The sequence below is a fragment of the Bos indicus genome, chromosome 2, assembly GCF_029378745.1.
Source record: "Bos indicus isolate NIAB-ARS_2022 breed Sahiwal x Tharparkar chromosome 2, NIAB-ARS_B.indTharparkar_mat_pri_1.0, whole genome shotgun sequence".
In the NCBI taxonomy this organism is placed as follows: Eukaryota; Metazoa; Chordata; class Mammalia; order Artiodactyla; family Bovidae; genus Bos; species Bos indicus.
This window is the reverse complement of record NC_091761.1, coordinates 19,285,217-19,298,810: the sequence shown is the minus strand read 5'-3', so window position 1 is coordinate 19,298,810 and position 13,594 is coordinate 19,285,217. Positions and strand designations below refer to the sequence as shown.

Here is a 13,594-nt window from a genome sequence, read left to right as displayed (position 1 = left end):
TAAAAAAAATTTTTTTTTTTCTTTTGCCATTTCTTATCTCACTTTTCCTTGTAAGCTTATTTATTTGGGCATCTACCCCATAGCCTTCTACACACAAATTGTTCTAATAACCTCAGGCCAAACCTATCACAGTTGTGTTAGGATTCCTTCTGAGGTGCTCCTCTGAGGTCTGAGAGGCCATGCCTGTGCGTTCCTGTCTCACCGCTCTGGGAGGGAATGCCATCTGTGATTACAGCCGTCTCATTGCTCAATGCTCTCTGCCGAACATCCCGACCATTTCCCCAGTTCCCAGTTGTCCGCTTCTCACAGATGGGTCAGAGTTAGCCACTGTACACTGACCTTCACAAATAACATTGGTGTGAATATCTTGGCCACAGCTAAGGCCAAATTCAAAGAGGGGCCGTCATGAGGAATATGAATGCTTTTGTAGGCGTGTCACGTCACTGATCAAATGAATCTACTTGGTGGTTCTGCACAGAGCAAGTTTTTGTTCATGTCTGAGAAAATGGAAATAACTACTTGTGTACAGCATGCTTATATTCTCAACGTGTGTGGAGGTGGGTTGACTAAGACTATGAAATAATGGATGTAGTCCTTTAAAATGTACTGTCCAGGTATTATGGAGAAATCGTAAAGGAGTAAAAGCTGAAGAAATAGAGGGTTTTGTTTTTTTTTTTGTCGAGAAAAGTGCTTTTAGCACTGAGTCCATGAAGTTCTAGGAGCATAGAAAAAAGCTTTAGGGATGAAAGCCTTTGCTCACACGGCAATATGGAGTCATCATAAAGTTATTTGTCTACTGACATCAGTAAGCAGAGGTGAGTACTTTGAAGGCGAGTTTAAAAGAAACACATCCTAAAACTAGAGGACAGTAAGTGTTTGGGGAGTTAGATCTTCACAGTCTCGTCCAGGGGTCTGACAGCCAGTTTTGGACGCTTGGCTGTTGCCAGGCAGCAACAGGATCTATCAATCCTGGTGGGTACCTCTCTGGAGAGCTCGTGTAATGAAGGGGACAAATGCCATAATTGACCTTTATTCCTTCACTCAGTGGTAGGAGCAGTCAGGATTTCCTGATGCATTACTAACCAGGAAATCCCAACTGCCTAGCGGCAAGGGGTTAAAAACTGCTCTGAAAAGCTTTTTATGTTCTGAAAGGCTAAATTACACATACATGCAAACCACAAACACACAGCACCTGGATAAATAGAGTGTGGCTGAATAAAGACTGAACTATTTGCAAAAGGGAATCTGGAAAACATTTACTTTTGGGTGGTTAACATTACTTACACTTTCTGCTTTTTTTTTTTTTTTTAAGAAAAGTTGAGGAAATATGCAGAAAAAATATTTTTAAAACATGGCTGTTAAAAATAAGATTTCAATTGATTTACTTTCCAAATTTTAAGGGGCTATGGAGCTTGAGAGGGCAGGAGCTACTGCACAATGAAGCAACAACACTTTTAGCACAGAAGTTAAAGAACATTTCCCAGTGATGGTACTGCACTAAGGGATGCACTAAAGGGGTCATTAAACACTGATTGTCCTCCCAGTGTGGGTTCAAATATCACTGGCAAATGGTATCAGCTTATGTAATTAAGAATAAAACTGCTATAAATTCAAAATTGTTAGACTTCATAATAAGCCAGTTTCTGATAGATCTAGTAGAATTTGAGCACCCAGAAGGTCATGCTACAGAGGATTTATGCTGAGAACCTATGTGGGTCCCTGTATGGGTACCTATGTGGCTAACTGATTTCTCCTTGAAGGAAAAAAAAATTGTCAACTCAGCATCAAAAAACTAAGATCACGGCATCCAGTCCCATCAGTTCAGTTCAGTCGCTCAGTCGTGTCCAACTCTGTGCGACCCCATGAACTGCAGCACGCCAAGCCTCCCTGTCCATCACCAACTCCCAGAGTTCACTCAAACTCACGTCCATCGAGTCAGTGATACCATCCAGCCATCTCATCCTCTGTCGTTCCCTTCTCCTCCTGCCCCCAATCCCTCCCAGCATCAGAGTCTTTTCCAATGAGTCAACTCTTCGCATGAGGTGGCCAAAGTACTGGAGTTTCAGCTTTAGCATCATTCCTTCCAAAGAAATCCCAGGGCTGATCTCCTTCAGAATGGACTGGTTGGATCTCCTTGCAGTCCAAGGGACTCTCAAGAGTCTTCTCCAACACCACAGTTCAAAAGCATCAATTCTTAAGTGCTCAGCTTTCTTCACAGTCTAACTCTCACATCCATACATTACCCTTGGAAAAACCATAGCCTTGACTAGACGGACCTTTGATGGCAAAGTAATGTCTCTGCTTTTGAATATGCTATCTAGGTTGGTCATAACTTTACTTCCAAGGAGTAAGTGTCTTTTAATGTCATGGCTGTAATCACCATCTGCAGTGATTTTGGAGATGAAGAAAAATAAAGTCTGACACTGTTTCCTCATTTATTTGCCATGAAGTGATGGGACCTGATGCCATGATCTTAGTTTTTGGAATGTTGAGCTTTAAGCCAACTTTTTCACTCTCCACTTTCACTTTCATCAAGAGGCTTTTTATTAGTTCCTCTTCACTTTCTGCCATAAGGGTGGTGTCATCTGCATATCTGAGGTTATTGATATTTCTCCCAGCAGTCTTGATTCCAGCTTGTGCTTCTTCCAGCCCAGCGTTTCTCATGATGTACTCTGCATAGAAGTTAAATAAGCAGGGTGACAATATACAGCCTTGATGTACTCCTTTTCCTATTTGGAACCAGTCCGTTGCTCCATGTCCAGTTCTAACTGTTGCTTCCTGACCTGCATACAGGTTTCTCAAGAGGCAGGGCAGGTGGTCTGGTATTCCCATCTCTTTCAGAATTTTCCACAGTTTATTGTGATCCACACAGTCCAAGGCTTTGGTATAGTCAATAAAGCAGAAATAGATGTTTTTCTGGAACTCTCCTGCTTTTTCCATGATCCAGCAGATATTGGCAATTTGATCTCTGGTTCCTCTGCCTTTTCTAAAACCAGCTTGAACATCTGGAAGTTCACAGTTCACGTATTACTGAAGCCTGGCTTGGAGAATTTTGAGCATTAGTTTACTAGCATGTGAGATGAGTGCAATTGTGCGGTAGTTTGAGCATTCTTTGGCATTGCCTTTCTTTGGGATTGGAATGAAAACTGACCTTTTCCAGTCCTGTGGCCACTGCTGAGTTTTCCAAATTTGCTGGCATATTGAGTGCAGTACTTTCACAGCATCATCTTTCAGGATTTGGAATAGCTCAACTGGAATTCCATCACCTCCACTAGCTTTGTTTGTGTGATGCTTTTTAAGGCCCACTTGACTTCACATTACAGGATGTCTGGCTCTAGGTGAGTGATCACACCATCGTGATTATTTGGGTCGTGAAGATCCTTTTTGTACAGTTCTTCTGTGTATTCTTGCCATCTCTTCTTAATATCTTCTGCTTCTGTTAGGTCCATACCATTTCTGTCCTTTATTGAGCCCATCTTTGCATGAAATGTTCTCTTGGTATCTCTAATTTTCTTGACGAGATCTCTAGTCTTTTCCATTCTGTTGTTTTCATCTATTTCTATGCATTGATCACTGAGGAAGGCTTTCTTATCTCTTCTTGCTATTCTTTGGAACTCTGCATTCAGATGCTTATATCCTTCTTTTCTCCTTTGCTTTCACTTCTCTTCTTTTCACAGCTATTTGTAAGGCCTCCCCAGACAGCCATTTTGCTTTTTTGCATTTCTTTTCCATGGGGATGGTCTTGATCCCTGTCTCCTGTACAATGTCACGAACCTCAGTCCATAGTTCATCAGGCACTCTATCAGATCTAGTCCCTTAAATCTATTTCTCACTTCCACTGTATAATCATAAGGGATTTGATTTAGGTCATACCTGAATGGTCTAGTGGTTTTCCCTACTTTCTTCAATTTAAGTCTGAATTTGACAATAAGGAGCTCATGATCTGAGCCACAGTCAGCTCCCAGTCTTGTGTTTGCTGACTGTATACAGCTTCTCCATCTTTGGCTGCAAAGAATATAATCAATCTGATTTTGGTGTCGACCATCTGGTGATGTCCATGTGTAGAATCTTCTCTTGTGTTGTTGGAAGAGGGTGTTTACTGTGACCAGTGCGTTCTCTTGGCAAAACTCTATTAGCCTGTGCCCTGCTTCATTCCGTATTCCAAGGCCAAATTTGCCTGTTACTACAGGTGTTAATCCAGTCCCGTCACTTCATGGCAAATAGATGTTCAAACAATGGAAACAGTAAGAGACTTTATTTGGGGGCGTCTCCAAAATCACTGCAGATGGTGACTGCAGCCATGAAATTAAAAGACACTTGCTCCTTGAAAGAAAAGCTATGACCAATCTAGACAGCATATTCAAAAGCAGACTACTTTGCTGACAAAGGTCTGTCAAACTATGGTTTTTCCAGTATGGATGTGAGCATAAAGAAAGCTGAGCGCTGAAGAATTGATGCTTTTGAACTGTGTTGGAGAAGACTCTAGAGTCTTTTGGACTGCAAGGAGATCAAACCAGTCAATCCTAAAGGAAGTGAGTCCTGAATATTCATTGGAAGGACTGATGCTGAAGCTGACACTCCAGTACTTTGGCCACCAGATGCAAAGGACTGATTCATTGGAAAAGACCCTGATGCTGGTAAAGATTGAAGGCAGGAGGAGAAGGGGACGACAGAGGATGAGATGGTTGGATGGCATCACCGACTCAATGGACATGAGTTTGAGCAAGCTCTGGGAGAGATAGGGAAGGGAAGCCTAGCATGCTGCAGTCCATGGAGTCAGAAAGAGTTGGACATGACTGAGCAACTGAACTGAACTGACCATCACAGCAGGGTTCACTATCTTTCAATAGAACACTGTTAGATTGGACCATAAAAAATCGCTAGTTTTGTAGTTTAAAAACTTCCAAAATCAGCAGTTTCATATAATTCAAGGTACTTTGTTTTTCTCTAAGCCAGGTCAAGAGTTGGGGTTGACAGATTTATGGAAAGAAAAGGGGTGGGGAAACAAGGTAAAGCTCTTGTATGGTTCAGAAAATAAAAATGCCTAAGCAGAAAGAGCGGGGTTTTCATTGGAAGGGTTGTGGCCATAACTTAGCCTTATCAGTCTACCAGATGAGGTTTCAGAACTGACCTTTTCATCTGTGATAGAGGTGGAAGAGAAGTTTGGTGGGGTCATGGAAATAGCTTAGATTTTTCTTTTCCTGAGAGGTTACCACACAGAAACAACGCCAGCATTAACGTATCCTAAGTTACAAACGTAGGAAGTAAGCAGAGTTCTCAAGGTACCTCTGCTATTCCTCACTTAAATGAGAACAGTTATGAAAAACACTATATGTTGCTTATATATTCAAATTACTAACAAGTAGAACAAAAGAAAACTATGTAAAATTCTTTGACAACTGTTTATTGTCTCTAAACCACAGCACCATAATTATGTTAAGGGCACAAGGTCTCCCACTAACTTGCACATTAAAAAACCAGCAGCAACAAAAAAATTTATAATGTAAGGTATTTTGTTTACATAAAGCATTGTATCTTATATTGAAAACTGAAAAACATCCTAATGCTATATAATATGTATTCATTACAAACTGTGAATTAGAACACACAATCCCTGAGATTATTAAAAGCCAAGAAATCCTAGACATTAACTACAGAGTTCTGGGCCTGTTAGGACTAGTACCAAGTCCCTGGATAATATAACCCTTACGCAGGTCACTCTCAAAATACAAAGCACCAATGGTAACAGGGAACATGGGTGCTAACAAGTTCTAATAGAAATAGTGTCCCCATGCAGTTCTGAATTTTCATAAATCTTTCTAGATGTTCTTATATTTCACTTTGTGAAGATTTTTAAAAAATACTAATTATTTTTATTATAAACTGTACAAAGTCCAATGTGTAACAAATGTAAAGATGCCAGTAGCTAACTGGAGATTAAAAAAAGAGTGAAAAACAGACATAAAGCCATTATGATAAGTCCACTATCAGACATTACTACATATTCCATCCTATAATCTCATAAATCAAAGCTTTTAACTCTCTGGATTCATATGTGACTGTATTCTTTCCAATATGCATTCTTTCTTCTTCCAGGGTTTCTTCAATAACTGCAGGTATGTCCCTCCCATAAAGTTCACAGTGTTCTAAAAACTGAACACATTCTTGAATGACACTGTCACGAAGCATGATGGTGTGTTTTGACATGTTTTCTAATAATGACAGGAAGCATCTTTTGGCATAATACCATGTATCAGTTCCTAGTTTTTTATTACAAGGTTCCAAGCTTTTGATAACCCGGGAAATACCAAAGTCATAATTCCCTTTGGCACAATAAAGCGTCCCTATCACCAAATTCACAATGCAGAGATGGTAGATTTTCTTATCTGGATCATCATAGGAGAGCTGCTCTTCCTCCTTTCCAATCTTCCTCATCAACTCCTCAGCTTCTTCATTTTGACTTATCATAATATACGAAACACACAGGTTGGCCAGCACAATAGCACTGACATTCAGGATGTTGTCATAATGCTTCTTGACTATGGGCTCATAAAAACCTATGGCTTCTTTGTATTTGTTTTCCTGCATGAACAGAACATGAGCCACATTCAGCTTCCACACATGGTGGTCGTTACAGAATTCCACAGATTTGCGGAAGAGTTTTTCCACCATTGGGTAATTTTCAAGGTTCCAGTAGATTTTGGCCTGGGCCATCAACACAGGAATGTACTTCTCAAGGGTGTCCTCATATTCATTCACTGCCTTTTTGACAGCTTCATCATCTTTATTGTGTCTTGCTTCCTGCACTTGTATGGTGAGTTTCCGGAGCTGTTCAGTCAGCATCCCTGCTAGGCCATCAAGCTTAATGAAAGCCTCTTCAGGAGCTGTCTGGCAAGTGACCATGGCATCCAAGAAGTCATAGAGATAGGGTGTGAGGAATTCGTAAGTCAAATGGGCATTCTCTGCCAGGACGTCTGCTGCCAGGTCAAAATACTCATATTCACAATAGAGCAGCAACAGGTTGCCAAAGGTCTCTGGGGGAAAGGGGATCTGCTGGAGCAAAAACTGTAGTTTTTCAAACCCTTCTGTGGGCCTGGCATCCATGTTCATTAGTGCCTGATTGTGCAGGGTCACGGGGTCTAACTCCTCCTCTGCTCTTGGTGGCATGTCAGTGAGGGCCTCCTGGGCCGCCTCATAGTTTCTCAGTTGGTATTCTATGGCGGCCCTGAGGTTGAAGGCTTCCACCAGGGCAGTCTGGTGAAGGACTACGGTGTTGCCAACACTTCGAACATCAATGCCCACAGTGGTCATGCCCACACCCAGCTCTGGGTGCTGGCGGATGCCATGCTCAATAATGTCCGCGATATGCTTCAGAGCTAGGGCATAGTGCCGGCTGCTATAATAGGCCAAAGCCAGGTTGTAGGAAAGATCAGGCCGGTAGCCCGAAGCCTGCAGGGCCGCAGAGAACTTGGAACACGCGGCTTCATAATGTCCCTCCTTGTAGAGCAAACAACCCAGATTGACCTGGCCATCCAGCTCGTTCTCGCCCCCGCTGTCTTCTCCTCCTTCACTCAGTAGCTGCTCCACCAGGCTCCTGGCCCCGGGCAGGTCTGCCTCGCTGTACTTAATCGCGGCTTGGAGACGGAGGACCCGGCTGTGGTAGGCGGGGTTGTCCAGGAGGAGCAAGGACACGCGGGTGGCCTCTGGGTAAAGGCAGGCCTTGTACAGGGCCTGGGCCTGGTACAGGCGGTACTGCTCCAGCTCCGGGTGCAGCTGGCCCAGCTGCTCATAGCACTCGGCAGCCAGCGCGAACTCCTGTAGGCGGTAGTAGCAGTAGCCCAGCAGCGACAGCCCGGCGCGGCTTCTCGGGCTCCGCTGGAGCTCTCCGCCCAGCAGCTGCACGGCCTCGGCGTACCGGGCATCCCGGATGAGTCGGTAGACAACCGCGGTGAACTCCCCGTCGGGGATCTGCGAACCCCCCAGGCCCGCCATAACCGCCTCCGAGGTTGCTTACGCTCGTTACCAGGGCAACAAGACAACCGGAAACGGAAGGCTGCGAAAAAGGTTGGTGTTTTTAATGGGTTTTTTTGGGTGGGGAGGTGCTCCTAAAGTACTTTGCAGCGGAACGATCAACCTGAGATTGAAAAGAGTCACTAATGTGTGTATTCCAATTATTGGCCTGGTCCCTGAAGACTCCAGTGTGAGCGGCGTTAGACGCGAAAGGAAAGACCTTCTGGCCGTTCGAAGACGGAAACTCTACTTCCCGGCATGCACCGGTTCGCACCGCCAGGGGACGTAGCCGCGCTGCATGCTGGGAGGCGTAGTCCTCGGGGCGGACCCTGGGGTGAGGGGAGATGAGGTCGCGGTCACCTTCCGTTCTATGGTAAATGAGGATTGTTGACTGCCTGTTGTGTCTCTGGCGCGGAGGTGGAAAGTTTACGGTTTGAAGTCCCTTCCGTTTTTGAGCCTTTAGACACTGCAGTGTGTATACATAGTGGTGTTTCACGTTGTTTTCGTGAATGAAACGGGAATGGAAAAAAAGAAATGTCAGTTTGGTATTCTCCGCGAATTACAGTAGACTTTCTGTCTTTGGGCCGTCCCGTGGGCGCACTTTCTAAGAACAAAACAGTGCGGCGATCAATTCTTATTTTGTTGTTTCAGAGGTTGGTAGCAGGAAAGAGTGCTTGGAGTTTATGTGATACTTAGGTTCGACTTTAGTTTCAAGCGCCTGCGCTCCCGCTCCCACTACCCCTCCCGCTCCCCCCGTTTTTCCGTAACTACAAATATTACTGACTTCATATTAGCATTTAAACTTGGCCCTGAGGTCTGTCTTGACTCTCCAGATTTCACTACGAAGTGGAAAAACCTTGAAGAAATCTACGACCTCGTGTTTTCCAAGAAGGGTGGAGGCGAGGAGGAAGCACATTCCAAAGTTTTCCCTTTTCTGTGCACCGTTAGTCTTTGAACTTTCCAGCCTACTTAATCTGTGGCTGGATTTTCTTTTGTTCCTTTGTTATGTATTTGGAATAGATGCCCTAGATTCTGTGTTACTACTTTAAGATCTGTTTGTGTGTAAATTCTTTGGAATTTAATAGTGCTCAGTATGGGGCTTCCCAAGTGGAGCTAATGGTGAAGAACTCAGCTGCCAATGCAGGCAACATAAGAGATGCAGGTTCAATCCCTGGGTTGGGAAGATCTCTTGGAGAAGGAAGTGGTAACCCACTCCAGTATTCTTGCCTGGAGAATCCCATGGACAGAGGCGCCTGGCACACTACAGTCCATATAGGATCGCAATGAGTCGGACGGAACTGAAGCAACTGAGCACACACACGTGTATCACATGAGGGCCCAGCTTTGAGGGAATATAGTGTCTTGCTTTCTCGGTTGTTATTTTTTCTATTAAAACAAACAAGCAACTTTAGCTGGTAGAATTTGAACTTCCTTCCCTGAGTTGCAGCTGTGAGCAGATGTTAAGGAGGTGATAAGTGGGAGGTGGTGAATTTCCTAATCATCTATTATAGCTAAAAAGAGACTTCAGTATCAAGAAATTGACTTCATATTCTCATCCATTCTTCTCCCTTGCTGCAAAGTTTGCCAGAGTTGTGTTCTGCTGAAGCATGAAACTGGACAAGGAACTGTCCACTGCATAAATACCAAGTAAAAGACAAACTGCACTCCTTCCAGTGGGTTTGAGTGGGCCACCCATGATGCCCAGAGAAAGCAGCTGAGAAAGACTTTCTTTGGTCATAACTCAGTAATCTGACTCCGAGGCTTCTTCCAACCCAATCTCTGCTGAAGTCCTAAGAGGTCCATGATTTGAGGGATGCTGTCCAGTGCTGCTCAGTAGTAAAGGAATAGGGTGCCTTCTCCTTCATGCCTGCGGGATTGATACTTAGCTCTTGGGGAAAAAAAATATCCAAAAGGCTCAGTCTTTTAAAATACTTATGTATGACCTGATACTTTGGATAAGATGCTATTATAAATCAAGGTAACGAGACAGAACATGGAAATCGGAAATTGTGTTTTGTATCTTTAGTCTTATCAATCCGATTTTCAGGGTTGTATTTGCATCATGAAAGCATTCACCTTCAAATGGCCTCTTGGGAATGGAACCAAAATAGAAGGCCTCTACTCTTCCCTAAATCTCTCCCCTCCCTACAGGCATCAGTTGAGGACCCCTCTTTGTGCTGCTTCCCCTGTCTGTGAGTGTGGCTGCTGAAGTGGGCCGGAGGGAAGCCGTTCTTCCTCCTTATTTCATGTGCTGCTGCTCCTGAGGCCTGGCTTGAAAAAAGCAGGACATTCGGCTTAGACAGATGGAGGGCAGGGTCATTTTCAAAATGAAATGAGTGCACCAATCACACTGTGAAATTGGCATGACCATGCCTGCTGCTGTGATAGACCGACTTTTATTTAGTCTATGACAGGCAGTTGGAGAATAGATTAGGGTTTTTTGGGGGGAGGGGCAGGGGATGGTGAAAGAAGGCCCTTTAATTAATGATAGAAATTCTGGAAAGCAATAAATGGGGTGGGATATTATAAAATGTCATAAAGGATCATTTTCTTTCCAACAGAATCTTGGAAAGCTGAAGCATGTATCAAAAAGTTAGTGTATTGTACTATTTCTAGCAATAATATAGCATTTGGTGGTTGCAGTAAAAAGATTTAGTGCCTTGTTGAAAGGAATTAGATTTTAGGAAAATGGTGTTGGACTCAGGGTGGATTTTGCTGCATAAAGGGAGGCATATTTACCACACAGGAATTTCATTCAGGCAAAATGTATAGGAGCTAAAAGATGATGTTTGGTTCCTAACATGCTTATCTTTCTGCCTGTCAAAATTGAGATGATCAAATCCCATGTATATTCTATTTGGCATTTCTTTTAAAAAATAATTGGAAATGATTGTTTCTTAATTACCTTGTAAGAATAACCACATCTTTTGGGCAAATATTGTTCATCTATGAGTATTTCAAGCATAGCTGTGGTCAGACATCTTGAGAAAGGAAGACATTCAGCAAAATCATTTTCCAAGTGGTTATTTCTGTCTCCCATTTAGACCATTTTTATGCTGGGTGGAAGATGGAGAGGCTCGATTTCCTTGCTTCCTCTGGAGACCAGCTTGATTTTTTGGTCCTGTGTGTCCATTGATAATGATAGAACTGATCCTTCTTTCGTCACCTCTTGCCTCTTACCCCTCCATCCCCAAAACAGGGAGAAAAGAATGGATTAGTGTCAAGTTTTAATGAAGTTCACGGACCTTTAGGAGCATCTGTTCAATCTTTTAAGACTTTTGGAAAAGACTGTATGCTGAATCAGCACTTGAGAACATTTATGCTTAGATGGTGAGAAATTTAAGTTCATTGAGAGCTTTTAATCTTTTTTTTCCCCAATAGTTCTAGCTCTATTAATATTTTAGATGGTAATGTATTTCCTTGGTATATTTTGCTTTTGATCAAATGATTTCTATTTTGAGGTTTATGATGTTATTATCCAAACTAATTTATTAGGCAGAACACAATAACTTTATGGTTTATAAAAAGAAATTAGCAGAGAACACACAACTTTGTGTACTGCCATTGAAATATTCATTCCCTGCAGTTAGAGTGTGCTATGGGAAGCACTGGACATGGAACAACAGACTGGTTCCAAATAGGAAAAGGAGTATGTCAAGGCTGTATATTGTCACCCTGCTTATTTAACTTTTATGCAGAGTACATCATGAGAAACGCTGGGCTGGAAGAAGCACAAGCTGGAATCAAGATTGCCAGGAGAAATATCAGTAACCTCAGATATGCAGATGACACCACCCTTATGGCAGAAAGTGAAGAAGAACTAAAAAGCCTCTTGATGAAAGTGAAAGAGGAGAGTGAAAACGTTGGCTTAAAGCTCAACATTCCAAAAACTAAGATCATGGCATCAGGTCCCATCACTTCATGGGAAATAGATGGGGAAACAGTGGAAACAGTGTCAGACTTTATTTTTGGGGGCTCCAAAATCGCTGCAGATGGTGACTGCAGCCATGAAATTAAAAGACGCTTACTCCTTGGAAGGGAAGTTATGACCAACCTAGATAGCATATTCAAAAGCAGAGGCATTACTTTGCCAACAAAGGGCCATCTAGTCAAGGCTGTGGTTTTTCCTGTGGTCATGTATGGATGTGAGAGTTGGACTGTGAAGAAGGCTGAGTGCTGAAGAATTGATGCTTTTTTACTGTGGTGTTGGAGAAGACTCTTGAGAGTCCCTTGGATTGCAAGGAGATCCAACGAGTCCATTCTGAAGGAGATCAGCCCTGGGATTTCTTTGGAGGGAATGATGCTGAAGCTGAAACTCCAGTACTTTGGCCACCTCATGCGAAGAGTTGACTCATTGGAAAAGACTCTGATGCTGGGAGGGATTGGGGGCAGGAGGAGAAGGGAACGACAGAGGATGAGATGGCTGGATGGCATCACCGACTCGATGGACGTGAGTCTCAGTGAACTCCGGGAGTTGGTGATGGACAGGGAGGCCTGGCGTGCTGCGATTCATGGGGTCACAAAGAGTCAGACATGACTGAGCAACTGAACTGAACTGATGGAATGCACTGCTGGGGCTGCTACCTAAATTAGTTCATTTGAGCATTTTTTCACTGCTCTTAGTTCTAATAGGCAATGATTCATGGTATCATTTCTTTCTTCCAAGACTGGTACCCTTCATAGTCACATATATCCTGTCTATGCTTGTTTTCATTTCTGCAGTACAGCTATGAAAATAATAAATTGGATGGGAAAGGTCTTTGAATATATGGTTAAAAGATGATATTCCTAAAAGAAAAATACCATCAGCCTCTGAACACGTTTTCTGACATGCGAAGCCTCCAAAATGTTTTTCCATCAGAGAGCCATCCATGATGGTGTTGATAACCAGCTATCCTGTTGAAAAGTAGTATACTCCTTTTAAAGACTTTCTCTGTGGAGAGTTATGGAATACACATCCAGGGCCTGTGCTGGTGGACTAAGAGACCAACTCAGACGTCAAGCCTGTCCTTCAAGCTTCCTGCCCCCACATTCCTCACGTCCAAAGAATCAAGTTCTGACAATTCTGCCTCTGAAATATCTCAACTCTATACTTCTCTCCAATTTCTACTGCCATTACTCTGGTTTCTGCCACCACCATCTCTCTTCTAGATTTGCAACATACCTATATGGCTTTCCCTCATGTCTTACTGGAACTCTTACAAAGATTTTAAGGCATTTTATCTCCCTTCTTATTTAAGAGTTTTCCTATGGGAACTTCATGAAGGCTTTAACTTTTGTCCTTCTCTGGCCTTGGCAAATGGAACCCTGGAGACTTTCCCTTCTATATGTAAAAGACTTATAATAACAAAAAAGCAAAGAAATAAACCCAAAATTGATTAAGACATGAAGATGTCCATAGATGACATAACATACTTGAAAGAGGCTAATTTGGTATAAACCACCTGAAGTCCAATCACTGTTCTGCCATACCAACAATGTAGACATGGAAAAGGTTCTTAGCCTCACTGAATCATGGCTTCCTTATTGGTAAAAGAGACCAAAATCATTTTGTTCAAGATAATACAAAGCGTCTGGCCCATAG

At 42.9% G+C, this 13,594-nt stretch overlaps 1 protein-coding gene across 1 annotated transcript; it reads right to left on the bottom strand.

Annotated features, from left to right (window-relative positions):
* Window positions 1–5,388: 5,388 nt before the first annotated feature.
* LOC109566125 (intraflagellar transport protein 70B) lies at window positions 5,389–7,992 on the bottom strand. The gene has a single exon (XM_019970248.2). The coding sequence runs from the start codon at window positions 7,990–7,992 to the stop codon at window positions 5,998–6,000; it is 1,995 nt and encodes a 664-aa protein (XP_019825807.2). The 3' UTR covers window positions 5,389–5,997.
* Between the last annotated feature and the right edge of the window lie 5,602 nt (window positions 7,993–13,594).